Consider the following 19610-nt stretch of genomic DNA (forward strand, 5'->3'; position numbering starts at 1 on the left):
GACTCTGTTACCATTCAAGAAAACTATGCCATTAGCTCTTTTCCATACCTTAAAAACCTCAGTTTCTGTCAGGAAAGGATAAAGTCTGTTGCTCTCTTCTTGGCATTCCTTTGGTGCATACTATTTAAATGCTTATTATTTACAATATAAACAAAACATCGATTTGTCTAAGGCCATAAGAGAACTATCTTTTTATTTAAAAAGATGATTTTGCTGAATTTACCTTGCAAAGCTTACCTTGACCATTTTCTTCTGTTATTATGAATATTTGTAGGTTCACTAAATTATAAGAAATTTTCTGTGATGTTAAGATATAATTGGCAGGAAATTATTAAATTAACGTCTGTTTATTTTTTTCAGCCTCTACAGCTTTACGTTCCAGTCCAATAATGAGAAAAAAAGTATCTTTAAATACGTATACACCTGCAAAGATCCTCCCAACACCACCAGCTACCTTAAAGAGTACTAAAGCAAGCAGCAAACCAGGTTAGGGGTGTGTGTGTTGAGTTTGTGGATTTGCCCCAGAAATAAGAGGAATAGTAACTTGCTTTTTAAATGTTAAATTTGTTTTTAATTAGGATCTTTACACTTCCCTAGAACGTAATGATCCTAAGGGTTAAAAATCTATTATTGTAGTCTATTGATATATATGTGTTTTTTGTCTGTTGTCTTCCTCTCTCCCCACATCTGTTCACAAAATATATTTCACAATCACACTTTTCCCCAAACTAATTTATGGACTGTCTTCTTTTGCCTTTCTTTTGAGTTTAAGGCATCATCTTATATGAAAATTTCTATGGGCCAGGCATAGTGGTATACACCTGTAATCCCAGCTACTCAGGAAGTGGAGGTATAAGGGTTACTTGAGCCCAGGAGTTCAAGTCCAACCTAGGCAACATAGCAAGACCCTGTCTCAAGTATTAAAAAAAGAAAGAAAAAAATTGTTTTCTCTTTACTGAGAATATTTGCATCTCTCCATTCTCAGTCTGATTATGTGACTACCAAAATTAACTATTTTTTATTAGCATTTTTCTACTTTAGCTTCATGGCACATTTAATATTTTTGGCCTTTCCTGAAATGCTGTCTTACCCTATTACTCTATTGTGATATTCTATCCATTTATCTTATTCCTCTACTTTTCTTGTTTGATGATCCTTCTTCTTTCTTCTTTCTTATCCCAGACAAGAACATGATACTCTATTCATTTTTCTTACCCTATATATTTTTTTCCTCAGAGAATTTCATATACCTCCAAAGCTTTGACAACGGCCTCATTGCAGATGTCTTCATTCTTTTCTTCTTAGTGCTCTCAAATGTTCTTTTGATTAAGAGTTTATGCTTAACAGTCAGAGAAACCTAAATTAAAATCTCAGTTCTGCTACTTATTAGCTGTGTGACTCTGGACAAGTTACTTAACCTCTCTGATCTTTAGTCTCATAGTCATAAAATCAGGGTAATACTACCTTCTTCATAAAATTGTCAGAAATAATTGCAATCTTATATATAAAGTATTTGGCACACATAGTAAACACTCACTAAATGGTAACTGCTATTAATTGTTATATTGTATCCAAACTGCTCTCTTTACTTCTCCCCAAATAAATTCCCTTAGCATTCATGCCTTTTTTTTTCTATTAAAATGTTATCCCTTTTACCTCACATCCTTCAAGACTCAATCCGACCTCTTCCACTGATAATGTATTTTTATGATTATCAAAACATGAACTTCAATAATGCTCTGTGCTACTGATTTGATCTAGTATACCTGATTACTATCAGATTACCAGGACTTGTAAGTCAGGGGCAGTATCTTAAACCACAAATATTATAGATTTGAACCTTGCACATTCCAACTAATAAGTATGTGAAACAACAGACAATTGAGTAAGTATCTTAAATATAAGTTGTGATGCATCCCATATACCACAAAAAGCTAACATTTGTATAGTTACTTATATTATAAGCTTTTTTCTATTCTCATAGTTTTTACTATAAATGTTAGAGGTCAATACCATTCTTATGTCCATTACAGATGAAAAAAGTAACAGAGATAGTAACTTAATCTCAGCTTACATAGCTAGTGGTCGGTAGACCTAGGATTTGAATGCATTTTGACTCAGTACATTGTTCTTTAGACACATAATAAATGCATTAGTTCATATACATTTTTAAGTAATAAAGTACAAATGGTGTTATATTTGACATTTCAAATGTTAAGTCAACCTTGCATTCCTAGGATGAACCCTACTCAGTCATGATATATTATATATATGAAGGTCTATAAAATTCTCGGAGGAAAAAAACATAGGGTAAGACAAACGAACAGAGTAGCATGTAACTGTATGGGATAAGAAAATGGGAAAAAAGGATCATCAATCAGAGAAACGGAAAGAATATCATGACAGAATAATATCTTGGAAGTCAGGGTAAGAGAGCATTTCAGGAAGGATCAACAATACAATCAAATGTGTCACGAAGTTAAGATAGAAAAATGCTGACAAAAAATAGTTGAATTTGATTTTGAAGAAATTTGCATTTGCATTTGTAAAAGATAGGATATTAGTCTGTAGTATTTTTGTTTCTGTTTTTGTAATGCCTTTTTCCAGGTTTTGGTATCAGAGTAATGCTAGCTTCATAAAATAATTTGGAAGTGCTTTCTATTTTCTGAAAGAGTTTTTATAATATTTTTATTTCTTCCTTGAATGTTTGGTAGAATTAATTTTATTTTAATTAATTTTGATAGAATTTATCTTTCCTTTTTGTGATACTTTTGGTAGTTGTATTTTTTTTTAGGAATTTGTTCATTTTATGTAAGTTGTCAAATTTGTTGCTCTTTTATTATCTTTTTAATGAATGTGGTAATAACTTTCATGATACTGGTAATTTGTGTTCTTTTTTTGTGATCATTCTCACTAGGGATTTATCAATTGTGTTGGCTTTTTCAAAGAACCAACTTTTGGCTCTTTGTATTTCTGTTGGTTTTATGTTTAAAACACAATTTTTTGTTTGTTTGGTTTTTTCCAACAGAGTCTCCCTCTGTTGCCCCAGCTGGTATGCAATGGTGTGATCTCTGCTCACTGCAACCTCCACTTCCCGGGTTCAAGCAATTCTGCCTCGGCCTCCCGAGTAGCTGGGATTACGGGTGACCGCCACCACGCCTGGCTAATTTTTTTATGTTATTAGTAGAGATGGGGTTTCACCATGTTGGCCAGGCTGGTCTCGAACTCCTGACCTCAGGTGATTCACCCGCCTCAGCCTCCCAAAGTGCTGGGATTACAGGTGTGAGCCACGGCACCCGGCCTTAAAACACAATTTTTTAAAAAATTATTTTAAATTATTTTAATTATTTAAAAAATTATTTTCTACGTTCTACTTTCTTTCGGTTTACTTTTATCCTCTATTTCTAGTTTCTTAGGTCATTGATTGTTATCTATTTCAAACATTTAAAACTTTGTTTCCCTCTAAGCATTTTAGTTGTGTCTCACAAATGTTATATTGTATTTTCATTATCATTCAGTTAGAAATACTTTCTAGTTTATGTGTGATTTCTTCTTTGATCCATTGCATATTTAGAATTATATTGGTTAAATTCCAAATATTGAGGGGTTTTTTATTGTTTTTAATCAATTTCTTATTTAGTTCCATTGCAGTTATAAAAACATACGCCATGTCATTTCAGTCTTTTAAATGTAGGACTTATTTTATGGCTTAACATCTGGAATATTTTGAATATAATATGTGTACTAAAAAAACCCCAAATGCTTGTCTTATAGTTCATTGATCCTAATGGACACTATTTTATCACTGTGCCTGAGGTCAAGGTTGTTGATAATGTTCAGATAGTGAGTCTTTACTATTTGGTTTTTCTTTGGCAGAGAGGTGGTCAAGGAAGGGATTGGTTGTTCTATCAATTGTACAGAGAGCAATTACACTCACAACTGCCGAATTGTCTGTTTCTCCCTTTCATTTGGCAGATTTTTGCTTTGTGTGTTTTGGAGCTCTGTTATATAATTAAATGCATATTTGATTATGGGATCTTCCTAATATATTGACTCATTTATTATCATGACTTTTTTTCTCTTTAATTTCCATTAATGTTTTGTTTTTAAGGTTTGTTTTATCTGATGTGATATAGGTCATCAAACTTTCTTATGCAAGGCATTCTAACAATATCTGCCTTATAGTTGCAGTTTACAGTTCATTAACATTTAATGTAATTATTGATCTGTTGAGGTTAGTCTACTACTTTATGTTTTCTGTTTATTCCTTTTGATGATTATACCTTTATTCTTTCCTACTCTACCTTATTTTGTACTAATTCAATGTTTTTAAGAATTTTATTTAACTTTTTCTATGGACTTTTACTATATCTTTTTGCATTTTTGTTGTTGTTGTTGTTGCTCTAAATATGTATTCCTAATTTTTCACCATCTACTTAGGGTTAATTTTGCACCACTGAAAGTAAAATATAGAAACCTTGCCACTGTATAGATTCATTTACCTTACCCTCTTCCCATTCTTTATACATAGTTATCCTTATGTGTTACTTCCACATATATTATAAACACTGTAATACAATGTTATGATATTTGCTTTAAGCAGTCATATGTATTTTAAAGAAACTTAGAGGAGAAAGAGGTTCTATATTTATCCATATATTTGCCACATTTTTTGCTCTTTATTCCTTCCTTGAAGTCTGTGTTTCCATCTGGTTTCATTTGCCTTCAGCCTGAAGCTTTTTAGCATTTCTTAATCTGCAGGTCTGTTGGCAACAAATTCTATTCATTTTATTGTGTCTGAAAAATGGCTTTATTTTGCCTTCATTTTTGCAGTGTAGTTTTTGCCAAATAGAGAATTCTGGGTAGAAAATTTTTTATTTCAGCACTTTAATGATATTCTACTGTCTTCTGGTTCCCATTGTTTCTGATAAGAAGACTTAGTTAATTTGAATTACTGTTCGCATAAATGCAATGGGTTGTTTTTCTGTGCTTGCTTTCAGTGTTTTCTCTTTATCTTTGATTTTCAGCAGGTTGACTATGGCATATTTATGTCTATATTTTTTTTCTTTTTTGGTAATACTCCAAAAAAGATGTTGATTTGGTTGATGTTTACTTTTACTTACTTTTCATTCTGTTGTTAAACCCATCTAGTTTTTATTTCAGACCTTTTATTTCAGGTATTTATTCTTTTAGATGTTCTGTTTGATTCTTTTAAATAGTTTTTTTGCAGGGATTTTTCTCTTTTTATTCATTATAAACTTATGTGTCTTTGTCCTAGAGCATAGTTAGAATTGTTGCTTTAAAATTCTTGTCTGTTAATCTGACTCATCTCCAAAGAGATCTGTATCAATTTATGCATTCTCAGCAAGAAAGATCTTTTTCTGTTTCTTAGTATATTAATTTTGGATTATATTGTAGACATTGTGAATGGTATGTTATAGAAACTCTGGATTTTGTTATTTCTGTTATATTCCTCCAAAAAAAATATTGTTTTGTTTGTTTTTAAACAAAGAGTTAGCCTTAGCTGAGCTCAGATTGTAAAACATGGTGTTCCATGTAGTGGCTGGCAAAAATTTCAGTTCATTTTGCTTTAGCTGGGCTCCTTGGACTTTACTCTGCTCATGCCATACATTTGACCATCATTTACAAATAGAATTGTGGGCTCATCCTTTCTGAGATTTTCCACCTTACTTTCTAGTAGCTGTGGTTGCCGCAATACTTGTCTTCTGCTTCTTATGTTGGACTTGTAGCCATTGTACATGGTGCGTATTAGGGCCTATCCTCAGGCTAAAAAGAAGGGGAATCTTATCCCATATTGTTCCCTTTTTCCAAGTACTCATTCTTCTCTAGTAACGGCCTGCTCTTGTTCACTATTTAGTGTCTTCAGGTAGTTCTTCCTCATATTTAGTACAGAGTGTATATTTGTTATCTGTGGGAAGATTGGTCTGATAGGAGCTTACCCATACATTTATTCATCCATATTAGAAATGTAGTAAAGTAATGCCACCTAGAATGGTTTTTTATTTTATTTATTTATTAATTATTATCATTTTTTTCTTTTGAGACAACGTCTTGTTTTCTTACCCAAGCTGGACTACAGTGTTGCAATCATAGCTCACTGCAGCCTCAACCTCCCAGGCTCAAGCAATCTTCTTACCTTGGCCTCCTGAGTAGCTGAGACTCTAAGTGTGTGCCACCACACCCAGCTAATTTTTAAAGTTTTTTGTAGAGAAGGGAGTCTCACTATGTTGCCAGGGCTGGTCTTGAACTTCTGGGCTCAAGCGATGCTCCCACATTGGCCCTCCAAAGTGTTGGGATTATAGGTATGAATCACCCTGCCTGGCCTAGAGTAGTTTTTTGATAATTCATTAAGACTTCATGTTGGTTTAGATATGGAAGGATGATTCCTAAGTTAAGAGTGCTTCTAGTTTTCTTACCTTCTAGCTTTTTAGAGTGGGATAAGATAGAAGATACAGGAGGAAATAGATGCTTGTAGGGAAAATGATGAGTTCAGTTTATGCACATGGTTTGTCTTTCTTGTCAGATATCTTTAAAGAAAGTTTCAATTGGCAGTTGTATATACATGTCTTGAGCTAAAGGAAAAGGCCCAGGCCGAAAGTATAAATTTAAAAATCATTAGCACAATGAATGGTAGTTAAAAATTATAAAAATATATTCATTTCCTAGGAAGAATGTAGAGTAAAATGAGAAATTAATTTTATGAACACAGTCCATTGTCATTACCTTTCTATATTCGTGTTGAATTCTGAAAAGTAAAAGGTTAAAAATGCTATATTAAATTTTTACATTTCATTTACATCACAGTTATAACAAGAATTGTTTTGTCAATCAGCAGTATTATTTGAACTTGGATTGTTTGTGTAAATTTAAGCAATAGTTTTTTGTTTTTGTTTTTGTTTTGTGCAGCTGCAAGTGGACCTTCTAGTGCAGTTGTTCCTAATACCTCATCTCGGAAAAAGAGTACAACTAGCAAAACAGAAACGCATGAACACAAAAAAAACACTGGGAAAAAGAAATGAAATCTTAGCAGAAGCTGGAACTTTTTATACTTGTAAAAATAGTATGTTCTTATGTTTCTCCTTATGCATTTATGTGTTCACTTAAAAATGTTTTTAAATCTAAGGGTTTCTTTGTTTATATTCAGGTAAGGAACTTTTGTCATGATCTGGAAATGTTTAAAACAATGTTTGTAGGCATTCTGTGAGTGGCAAAACTTACAGTGATAAAAATTGATTGTTGTTAATATGATGTTTACCATGTGCACATAGTAATGAAAAGGAACATAAAAGCCCAGCAGGCTCGTACCAAAGTCACACCAGTAATGCTATGTACTGCAGAGTCTGATTAGATGGCCTTTGTGCACACTTTTATATTCATGGGATTGCATCTTAGCTGTAAAAACTTCTAGGTTGAAATTTGATAGCGAGGGTTACATGCTGGAGACTTTTAAAGTATCTTTCCAGAGAGATTTCATTAACCGTTTAGATTAGAATATCTTTCCCAATTGTTACAGTGACATATATGCTGCAATATTTAACAACTGGAGTATTAGCCACATGGGCTAATTTTCAATCTGTGTTTTGAATTTTTTTTTATTATATGTTATTTAAAATACTACATATGCAGCTGGGAGAACTACACCTTTGTGCACATAGATTTATATATTAATTTGTAGAAAATATTTTCTTTATATATTTCCTTACCATACAAGGTGCCTTGTTCATCAGGAAAACTTTTGTTTCATATGTTGACAAGAAAGGCACCTTTAGAGTTTCTTTTTAAGTATAGTTGACAAATGTATAAATGTTACATTTATTTTCAGAGTTCTTTTTAGATCTAAAGAAGTCAGTTCAAAAATGGAAATCAACAATGTTAGGAGAAATCTGAATTCTGTTAAGTTAGTACATATTATGTATAGCATCTGTTTTTAACCATTTCCATTCTTATCCCTAGTGTATCAGTTGATCACACTAAGAAAGCTTAAAGATTGAGCATTTGAAATAAATGCTGTTTATAAATGATTAGATTTTTGAAGGGATATTGAAATCATTGTGCTGTGATTTCATCTATGATATGAAAAATGAATTTATTATCCTTGGTGCTTTTCCCCCCAACCAATGCACAAATAATTGTGAACCACTTCAAATGACTTAAACTGGTAATCCAAATGGGATAATCTGATAAGAATTTCATGCATTGCTAGTTAAATAACTTAAATTGCTAAAGCTTTAGCTTGAAACTTACATTTAGAAAAACTATAGATTTCCCATGGTATGAATATAACTATCGTAATTCTTCAAAAGAGATTCTTCTCACCTTAGTCATATATGAATTAACTTATAGGAAATAAGCATACTATATGTTAGCTGTTTTAAAAGGTACCAGATGTAAGAGTTATAAATATATACAATTAAAGAAGTTCATGTACTTCACATGAATGTAAATGTGTTATATGGAGACATGTCTTGTAAACAGTTGAATGTATGTAAGTTTTCTGTTTGTGAAAATGTAGTTAATGTACTCACTGTGGAGGTAATAAGGAAACGACTTTTTTTTTAAAGTGGAACCTAATTAAAATATTTCCAGAATCAAAGGACTTAAATGGTAAATTTTTAAAATTTTCTTATCTCTTTTTAGTTTTCAAAGTAGAAAAAATCAGGAATTTTTTTATTAACTACTACTTACATATTAAATGAAATTTATTATTGGCTATATACATAGCAATATATTACTTTCCAAACTAGAAAGTACAGTACAACTCACTTTTTCTATTGTTATGCAAGAACTGTTACTTTACTGTAGTCACCAGCTCAGTAGTATTGCTCTGTAGACTAGAGAGTCTGTTTGTAAAAATCTTAGAATCATTTTCCAAAACAAATAAAAAGTCTACTATATCAGAGCAAAATATTATAGTTATCACTATTTAGTGGCAGTTTGACTGAAGCATCTGTTTCTCACTTGATTCTGTCCTGAGAAGATGTGAGATTTTTGGTTTTAAATACTAGAAGATATTTCTTCTTATAGCCCAGTCCTGCATCCCAAAGAGGTGAACTACCCCAGCATGAAGAATTGTTTATTCACCCTGAGATATTAATCTTCATAATATATTATTCAGTTCCTTCACCCTTAAAAGCCATATAATAAGCTCAGACCTAACTTAGCCCTTAAAGTCTAGTGCTGGCAGATTCTGTTGCCCTAGTTTAAATGAGTTACATAGTCCATTCTCAAATACTAGCAAATTTGTGGGGGGTGTTACAGCAATTTTTGGTGAAGAAGAAAAGTGTGCTGAACACCTTATGTCAATGATAGACAAGATATAGAGGCTGAAGGGAATACAGTAAAGTAACAAAAACATGTGGCAGTGTACTTAGTGTAAACATAGAGCACAAAGGCAATAGATGGCAATTATGAGAGAAAAGTTAAAAGTTCTTCAAGAAATATCCACTTAAAACTCACTAGCCAAGGAAAAATTTTCTGTTTTCATCCGGACTTCTTTTTGGGTTCTGTTGATTCTGTCTGACCTAAATATCCACTGTTAACTAGTTCCATGCCAGTTTGAACCAAGATTTCACATTTTTGTTTTGTATTCATACTTTGGTAGAAATTTATCAGTCTTTGTGTGTTTATAAGAGTTTGCTTTACACATAGTGTACAGTGTTTCTTAACTTTACATCATTTTATCCTTGCCTTACTATCTGGACACTGTAGACTGCCTATATTCTTATTTAGCTGGGGTTGGGATCTCTTCTGTTTAGCCCCTCTCTAATTCTCTTTTCCTGTGTCAGGAGATATCAAAACAACAGAATTCTTGCCATTGGGAACATTTTTCTTTTTTAGACAAGTTCTCATTCTGTCACCCAGGCTGGAGTGCAGTGGCACAGTCTTAATTCACTACAGCCTTGAACTCCTGGGCTCAAGAAATCTTTCTGCTTCAGCCTTCTAAGTAGCTGGTACTATAGGTGCGTGCCACCACAACCAGCTCATGGGACCAATTTTTACACTCCTTCTGAAGGAGTCATTTGTGATACGAGTCCAAGTACAAACAGGTTTCCCTCTGTACATAATCATAGGTACCAAAATATTACTGTGTAAAGTGTTGTTTATATAGGTCAATTTTTGTGGAAGATCTAATTTCTATTTTCAGAGAACAGAGCACAGTAAAAAATCTATTTAGTATTGTGTACTATATAATTTATATGAATTATAGCTCCTTAACTATTGCTGAGTTTTTTTTTTTTTTTAATATTTTAAGTTCTAGGGTACATGTGCACAACGTGCAGGCTTGTTACATAGGTATACATGTGCCATGTTAGTTTGCTGCTCCCATCAACTCATCATTTACATTAGGTATTTCTCCTAATGGTGTCCCTCCCCCACCTCCCCCACCCACCAACAGGCCCCAGTGTGTGATGTTCCCCACCCTGTGTTCAAGTGTTCTCATTGTTCAATTCCCTCCTATGAGTGAGAACATGCAGTGTTTGGTTTTCTGCCCTTGTGATAGTTTGCTGAGAATGATGGTTTCCAGCTTCATCCATGTCCCTGCAAAGGACATGAACTCATCCTTTTTTATGGCTGCATAGTATTCCATGGTGTATATGTGCCACATTTTCTTAATCCAATCTATCATTGATGGGCATTTGGGTTGGTTCCAAGTCTTTGCTATTGTGAATAATGCCGCAATAAACATACGTGTGTGTGTGTGTCATTATAATAGCATAATTTATAGTCCTTTGGGTATATAACCAGTAATGGGATCGCTGGGTCAAATGGTATTTCTAGTTCTAGATCCTTGAGGAATTGCCACACTGTCTTCTACAATGGTTGAACTAATTTACACTCACACCAACAGAAGCATTCCTATTTCTCCAAATCCTCTCCAGCATCTGTTGTTTCCTGACTTTGTCAATGATCGCCATTCTAACTGGCATGAGATGGTATCCCATTGAGATTTTTATAAACTGCTTTTCTTTTGGTTCATATGCTTTGTCATGGATTGTGAGAAAAACATATCTTTTCGCTTAAGGATCACTGTCAATTTCTCCTTTTATTATCAATGGTTTTTACTTTACTTTTTATATAGTATGTGATTATGTTTTCTGATGCATATAAATTCATGACTGCTAGATTTTCATTATGGGTTTTGCCTTATTATTATTAACATGTCCTTTTTGTCCACTGGATACTTTTTGTTCTATAAATTGTCAGATATTAAGATTATGACCTATGCTTTATTTTGGCTTGCATTTGCCTGATATTCATCTTTTTATTTTTTAGTATTTGTGTCACTTTGTTTTAGGTTATTTAATATAGTATATAGTGGGTTTTGCTTTGTGATTCAATTTTAAGATCCGTTTTACTTGATAGATTAGTGTAGTCTGTTTTATGTAATATATCTTTGCTTTTAGATTATGCATTTTTTTATGACTTTAAAATTTTTTTGTCTTTGTGTAACAATACTTTCCACTGCAAGCAGGAAAATTCCAATGGAAACTGGTTTAAATCCTAAGAAAATTTATTATTACACATTTCTGAAGGTCCAAAGGTGGAGTTGGCTTCAGCCACAGTTATATTAGCCATATTGTCATCAAAAGCCCAAGTGACCTCCCTTTCATCTCTGGCATAGTATAAACTGTATCCCAAAGTTGTTTTCTCTTGTGTTAACAAGATTGCTATCGGTTTCAGTGAGGACTACGTATTTTTTTGTTCATGTCCAACACAATAAAAATTGAGGGAAGTTCTCTCCCAATCCTGGAATATTAATATGAAGCTATCTACTTCAGTGGGATTGAGCCAACTTATTTGATCATCTGCTCACCCCTAGATAAATAGCATTCTCCAGGAGATTCCCATGACCTTACTGACCCTAGAGCAGATGATGGAATCAGTTTTCCCGAAAAGCCTCAGCACCGTTGACATTTTGGACCATATAATTCTACATCATAGGAAGCTGTTCTATACATAGCAGGATGTCTGGTAGGATCTCTGTGCCTAGCTGTGAAGTGTTGAGAGTCAGTTAAGGTAATGAGCTGAAATTAAAATAATAATCACATCTTTATTCACTTACTATGATAAAATTATAAGCAAGAGACCAAAAAGGAAAGTAGTGCCAGCTCATTGTTGTTCCATTTTTACCCCTACCGTGGACTAGCACTGGACATGGGTCAATCAGATGACATGCAGTGCAGGCAGAGGAAATTGTTTCAATGCTAAGGAGCAATGAACAAAAGGTTCCTGCCATCTTATGAACCTTGAGGACTGCAGAAAGGGAGCAGGGAAGGGCTAGGAGTAGAAAAGAACTGAGTTAGAGTGGAGATGAGTGTCTCAGTCAAGGCCCACCAATAGGGAGGTCTCTGTAGAGGCACCTGAAAAGTGTCTCAACCAAGGCCCCCTGATAAGGAAGACTCAGTATGGAGGTACCTGGTCTAGGAATGCAGCTAGGTTTATAGACATGGCCAGCTCAGGGGGACCTAAGCACCAGGTACAACTCCCTCCAGAGACTGGCTGTGTTTAAATCTCATGTGGGAAGGGCACCTTTCCCCTATGAAGTCTGTCAAGCAAAGCCTTTGTAATTGCTTATGCTCAGGCCTGAAAGATCACAGATCAGACTTTGGCCTGGAACATATCTCCTTGCCCTAAATGCTAGCAGCATCCCCTCCTAACTGTGGCAGTCAAAAATGTCTCCAGACAGTACTAAATGTCCTTTGTGAGAGAAGAATTGGCCCTAGTTAAGAACCACTGCCCTAAAGCACATGATTCTGTGGAAAAGAAGGATATATGACCAAAATCATCTTGGATAATGAAGGCATGGATAATGGACACATAATCAGCAATGTACACTGTACACTACACTTGCATTATATTATTCACGTTTGCTGTAGTTCGCTTGTTCTGCTAGTGGTTTTTTCCTTCACTATAATTTTGAATTATATTTTAAAGTATATATATGTGTGTGTGTGTGTGTGTGTGTGTGTGTATACTTTAAAAGTATATATATATAAAGTATATATAGTATATATATAAAGAGTGTGTGTGTGTGTGTATATATATATATCTCCAATTAGTGTATTTTTTCCTCTACTGCACAGTTTTAGTTGATTATTTTTTCCTTTTCATTTCTTTTCTGAACTTTGTTAGCTTATGTTGCATTTCCTTTGGTTGTTTTGCTATGTTGTTTCTGATCAACTACATTTCTTTATGAACTCTATTTCCTTAAGTTCTTTGAGTTATGACATATATTTGGTGACATTTTTCATGTGCTCAGTTGATTCATTCTTTCCTGTTGAGTGGTTTTATCTGCTAATTGTTTCTGCTTGTTCTGTTTCTCCTTTTCTTGAAGTGTTTGTGCATGAACACTGTGCAGATTTATTCTCAAGTATTACTTATCTTTATATGAGGTAAGTTTCTTTCTGGCTCATCTATTTGATACAATTTCTTTTTTTTTGTTTGTTTGCTTTTGTTTTGTTTTTGTTTTTGTTTTAATGCAATTTCATATGGTAGGTAGGTTGGCTTTTCTTTTTTTTTTTTTTTTGAGACAGAGTTTCACTCTTGTTGCCTAAGCTGGAGTGCAGTGGCATGATCTCAGCTCACTGCAACCTCCACCTTCCGGTTTAAAGCGATTCTTCTCCTCAGCCTCCCGAGTAGCTGGGATTACAGGTGCCCACTACTACGCCTGGCTAATGTTTGCATTTTTAGTAGAGACGGGGTTTCACCATGTTGGCCAGACTGGTCTTGAACTCCTGACCTCATGATCTGCCCGCCTCAGCCTCCCAAAGTGCTGGGATTACAGGCATGAGCCATCGTGCCTGGCCATAGGTTGGCATTTTAAGCTCACACAATGCTACCAAGGTGACAACGACTCTCCTTATGATAGGATTGTGGGTCTGAGAGAGCTGTTGTAGCCTTTTACTCTCTCCAGTCAACAAAGATTGGCAACTACAGGGTTACTACCTTTGGAGTTTATTTTCTCCTGTCTGCCACATTTACAGACTACTGCTTGTTAATGTGACATGTATGTATTTTCTTCTTTGGCTTTGCCCCTCCTGCCACTGTACCAGACAGAATCAAGGAAATCCCCTACTACTGATACTCATCCCATTTCCATTGTTTTAGAGAAGGAACTAGTTGTTGTTGTTGTTGTTGTTTCCGTGTCTCAGATTATGTCATCTATTTTGGAGTATTTTGGTCTAATGACTTTGGCTGCAATATGGAGCTATCTGACTTTTAGTGCACCTGGCAGCTCTATCTCCTATTGTGGGGTTGAGGTTAAAGTGTCTTCTAGTTCTGTTGAAGATAGTTTATGTTTCTTTTCATATTTGATGATAATTTTTTAAATTAAGACCTGATTTCTCCTTCATTTGCAAACTGGATATCACTACTAATATTCTTTGACAAGAAGGAAGAGGAGGAGGAAGAAGAACAAAAGAAGCCTGCCTCTCTCTAGACTGCCCATCTCAATTATAGTTTAAAAATGAAGTTAATATCTGTCCTGCCTACAGTAGTGTTGTCAGAATCAAATGAAATAATATTTGGTAAACTATAAAATGAAGACTGAATTTGAAGGACTATTTGTTTTCTTTTGTTGTAATAGAGTTGTATATAGTCCAGATGTCAACCAGGCCTCTTCAGCATTTTTATAGTCAAAGATGTTCGAGATAACTCCTAATGCTCTTTTATGGCTGCTCCTGTTGCCAGGGAAACAGCCTGCCTAGTAACAATCTAACAGGCACCCCCCACCAACCAAAAAAATAAAGGTTATTGTAGCATCTTCCCCTTTTAAAAATCTTTAAAATAAGAGAATTCAGTTCTTCCCAAAGCAGTGTTTAAAAAAATAAATAAAGTATTTAAACAAAATCAAGGATACCCTCCCACCCATCTATCTTACATTGTGTGGTATGAGTGGCACCATTTTGTGACCCAGGTAGGATAGTGGATGTACAGTTTAGATACCCATTTTAAAGCAGTTAGAAAGATGTAACTTGACAAGGAAAGCAGTCTCTTTTGTCATTCTACATGTAGTGCTTCAGGAGTACTTGATATATGGAAGGATTTTTTTTTTTTTTTAAGAAAAAATGAATATGCCTTCGGAAAGTATTTTGCTGCTTTTAAGAGCCATAGATTTGTCTTAAGTTAATAAATGCTGAATAGAAAGCTTGATGATAAAGGTGGGTGGGTGGGTGGATGGATGAATGAAGGAAAAATGAGGAGAAAAGAGAAAGCAGAGGAGGGGTGAGACAGAGAACAAAAGAACACAGGCTCTACTGTTATCAAAAAGCAGCCCCACCAATGTGTGGGGAATAAATTGGAAGTCAGATCATTAAGACTTTTTTTCATGCCACATAGAAATGCTGATTTGTCCTATAATGTCTGTACTCAAAAGTCATGACAATAAAATGAGACCTGGGAGTCCCAAGTGTTACTAACTACCACAATTTTGTATAACTGATTCTTCACTGGTCATCCAGAAGTCTTTTTGAAAGTCCCATTGCCACCCCTGCCTCCTCAGTGAAATAGATGTAAAACCCACAAAGAGAGAATCAATGAGCCACACTCATATTGGAAGCAAATAGAGTTGACTTCACCAGTGGAAAATGCAATTTCTTTTCAAAGTGAAAACTGATCGATTCACAACTCAAGGAAAGCATGGAGTAATTTCAGAACTCCAGTAAGAAGTGATAAATGTCTAGTTCGGAATCATGTGGCTGAAAATCTTACCATATGCTTTCCACAGGCTGGGCAAGAGGATAGAGCATTGAATAGATGCTTTAATTCCATTTTTGACAATGAAGCTTATGCTTGTGAAAATATTTATATTTAACCGTGAGGTTATGATGATTTTTCTCTACACTTTTTGAGAAGCCTCTTCAGAAAAGAGCAAAGTAGTCTGCGCTAATGGATAGAATAAGGAGTTGGGAAAAAGGAGACCTGGGTATTAATCTCAGCTCTACCACTACATATCTGTGAGACCCTAAAATCTTTACCATTCCCTCTACTATTCCTAGCTCCCTTTTCTTTCACAGTCAACAAGTGTTTTTTGAACAATTATTTAGGTAAATAACATACCTTAAAAGTTAGTACTGATTCCCATTATCACACTCTGTTGTTCCCCAGATGCTCTTTTGAGGAATTTACTTGGTTAATACAGTTAATATTATGATACTTATAATAATAATTTTGAGAATTATCAGCATGAGACAATTTATTTGCATAATAGCTTTTTGTTATTATCCAGAATACATTTAGTTCTGGATTTTGTTTGATATTGTGAATGCAAACTTTTTTTGTATTAGCCTAAATAAAATGAAATGCAGTTATAGAAATATTTCTGCTGCTAGAAAAAAATTACATACAGCCACTATACATATTTAGAGGTTCTGTAGTCTTCTAGACTGTAAAGGTAGATGGCCATGAGGGGAAATCTGAGTGTATAGGATGTGTTTCGTGTTCCCACTGTATATGCGTTATTACCCTTGTCTGAGTGGTTGTTTAAACTGTCATCTGTAAAACTAATCTGTAAAATGAGATCTGGGTTCTGACCTATCTCTTACAGTCCATAATGTTGTGATTCTAAGAATATTTCATTCCTTATTGCTTTCTCCCCTCTATTCTGACCAATGCTGTAACCACGAATAAAAACATTACTTGCCCTATGAGAAAGAATAGACCTTATACTCATTTTAACAGTTTATTATAACTCATTTTGACCACTTCCCCCTCAAAAAAAAATGTCCCTAGAAAACTAGTGTGACCACAGGGATCAGATGACCTCATGTTACTGGGTGAAACCAGGAAGCTACCATATACATAGAAAAGTTGGTTGCCAAGTATGGTGTGGGAATTTGGGAGGAATTTATCTGCTCAAAAACTCTCACCTACTTACTAGATCTAGTGTTTGAAATGTTAGCCTTGGAGATTCTCCCTTAAAAATATCATTGAGAAAGCAAAGAGAATTCCCAGGTAAACGTATAGGTAGCCCCTTCTAAAATACAAATGCCCTTTGAAGGCTGGCTTTATTAATCTGGCCATTAACCCCCTAGCTAATCGTATGCACTTCTCACAGTGACCTGAAAACAGACATTCCTTCTCTAAATGTGCGCTGAATGTCAGTTGTAAACCAGTTACTACACTAAGCCCTGATGATACAAATATGAAAAATCCTGTTTCCAGGGAATTTACTTTCTAATGAGGAACCAAAGTGCTCAAAAGCAGTCATAAAGTTCACGGCAAAATAACCCACCTAATTAACTGTTCCATTACAAACACTTGGAAATCTAGATAAAATATTTATTTTGGAAATATATGTTACAGGTGAAAAAGCAAGAATTAAAACTAGTTATCTGAATGTAAAAGGAATCAACAGCTAAATCAAGCTTGAAGTCTTCCTGTCCAAGGGATATGAAAGGTACCTTAACCTTTGGTTTTGGCTTTGGTTTTAGTTTTGTTTGTTTGGTCAACATGAATTACAGCTAGGGGAAGAGATAAACAGGGGTTTAGGTTGTAGACTATATGCATGAGAGATTGCTGGAAGTGGGCTCCATCCACAAAGGAGGGAACGGGAAAGGGTCTGTCCTGACTGGACCACAAATATAAAATCTCATGCCCTCTCATTATGTTGATAAGCCCCATAGGTCCATAAAAGAAATAAAATGCCAAAACATACCATGGAGACACTTTCACAATCCAGGACACACACATGACTCCCACAATAGAAAACCACACTGAAGACAAATCTCACAATTTAAAACAAGCTGTAAACTACAGGAAACAGTTGGCATTCTAGGAGAGTGCTTGCCTGAGGAACTAGATGGTGGTATGTTATTCTGGCATATAGGGAACAGAATAAGACATGGGGGTAGGAAGAGGTTTTTAAAAGCAAAGTTAGGCATTCAACGATGACTTCATACATGTGCCTGGGCTGGCCTTGAATGGGAGGTTTTAATTTAGGGAACTTAAAGGATTTCATAATATTGGAGTATAAATGGCTGGAAATGAGGATGCTATTTAATAGACTCTCTTAGATTTTTCATAAAATGCTAATAGAATCCCACAGGAAGTGTGTATTCTAAAATGTTATTGTATATGTTATAAAAGCTTTGTGAAATAAAGTGATGTTAAGCTAATATTGTAAAGTTAAAAATGTTTTCAGTCATCTGTAATCTCATTTCCCAAGTAAAACTGTTTTCATTTTTCCATTCTCCCTTTTAGTTATTTATTTCCATTACCCGTAGGCATGTTAATGTAGTTGCAATCATTGTATCATAAAACATTTGTCTTTCCTAAATTCTTTATATGGGACAATATTTCCCATGTTACAAAGTATTTATAATGTTCATAAATATCACTTTAAAATTTTGGCATTTTTCTAAAAATTTTAAAAATTTTTGTTAGAGTAATATATACATATAATCTAGAAGGTCAAATGTAATTTACCTATATAACAAACTTGCATTTGTACACCTGAACCCAAAATAAAAGTTAAAAAAAAAAGGAAAGAAACTTCGAGCTGAAAAAGTGGCCGCTATAATGACATGAAATGGTAGCTTCAAAATTTTGGTGCTGGTAGTGGTGGGTAACATAATTTATTCCTTAATGGGAAAGAGTTGTTTATCTTCTAACAATGGGAAGCTTGAGAATTAAGTGACGTACCAAAATACGTCAAAAGTGCTTTGGTTCCTTGCCTGTTTTTTTCCCTTGACCTATACCCACACCTACCTCAAGTCCAATTTTCTAAAAGGATCTCCTTTTAACAGTACTAACTTTTTCTTCAGATATTTGCTGCCATGTTTCTATATAATAATGTTATAGATCTATATTTTGATTTACCGATTTTAGATATTATTATTGTTTTGGTAAGTAAGAAATTAACCTTCTAAACTCTACTCTTCATCTTTTTCCTTCAATAATTTAATATTGTTAAGTCATTAATCAATGCTTATAGTATTAATGACTATGTAAATATTGTTATTGCTGAGCCAAGTAGTATATTATGATCACTTCTTGTACCATATTTGTTTCTGCTTGGAATTTTATTTTGTTTTCATTGTGTGCATATTTCAGATTCTTTAGAGTCTTCAATGAATATGTAAAGTAGAGCTCAATATTATTTTCAACATTATAGATAACCAGTTACATTTTTTTTCTCCCTGAATATTTCCTCCTGTTGCTTGTTAATAGAAGTTGGGCCCAAAAAAGTAGGAAAAAACAATGGTAGATTCTCAGAAATCAATCAATGTCATATTACTATTCTTAAGAGTTGTATGGTCCTACACAGAACCACTGAAAAAAATTAAAATGAATGAAGGATTCATAAAATTCAGTTTCTAATGTTAGGCAGGGAGACATTTATATTTTTAAAAGGACCAAAAAATTCAAAATCCAGTAAGGCATATAGCCAATTAGATAGAGGTGGCAAACTTGAAGATTTCTATGAGTAGGCAGAAGAATTAGATGATGTATATTTTGAATCTAAGGCATTCATGCTACACAACAACCTCCTTTTTTGGGTCATAGAATGCTTAACATAGCAACTATAAACAATGCTCTCAGTAAGAACATGAATCCAGTCCCTGCTCAGGCCAAAGCAATTGCAACAA

General features: G+C 34.3%; 1 protein-coding gene across 28 annotated transcripts in view; it reads left to right on the forward strand.

Moving 5' to 3' along the window:
- Window positions 1-8617, forward strand: part of PPIP5K2 (diphosphoinositol pentakisphosphate kinase 2) — a 76198-nt gene extending 67581 nt beyond the window's left edge. For 22 of the 28 annotated variants that reach the window (XM_031666346.1, XM_031666349.1, XM_031666353.1 and 19 more), the window contains 2 exons: window positions 361-486; window positions 6928-8617. In XM_031666346.1, the coding sequence (XP_031522206.1) occupies window positions 361-486; window positions 6928-7040 (239 nt within the window). In that variant the 3' untranslated portion in view covers window positions 7041-8617. The remainder of the gene's footprint in view (window positions 1-360; window positions 487-6927) is intronic. The other 6 variants (XM_031666354.1, XM_031666370.1, XM_031666371.1 and 3 more) reach the window with 3 other exon arrangements.
- Window positions 8618-19610: the final 10993 nt, after the last annotated feature.

The sequence above is a fragment of the Papio anubis genome, chromosome 5 (assembly GCF_008728515.1).
Source record: "Papio anubis isolate 15944 chromosome 5, Panubis1.0, whole genome shotgun sequence".
NCBI classification, from domain to species: domain Eukaryota; kingdom Metazoa; phylum Chordata; class Mammalia; order Primates; family Cercopithecidae; genus Papio; species Papio anubis.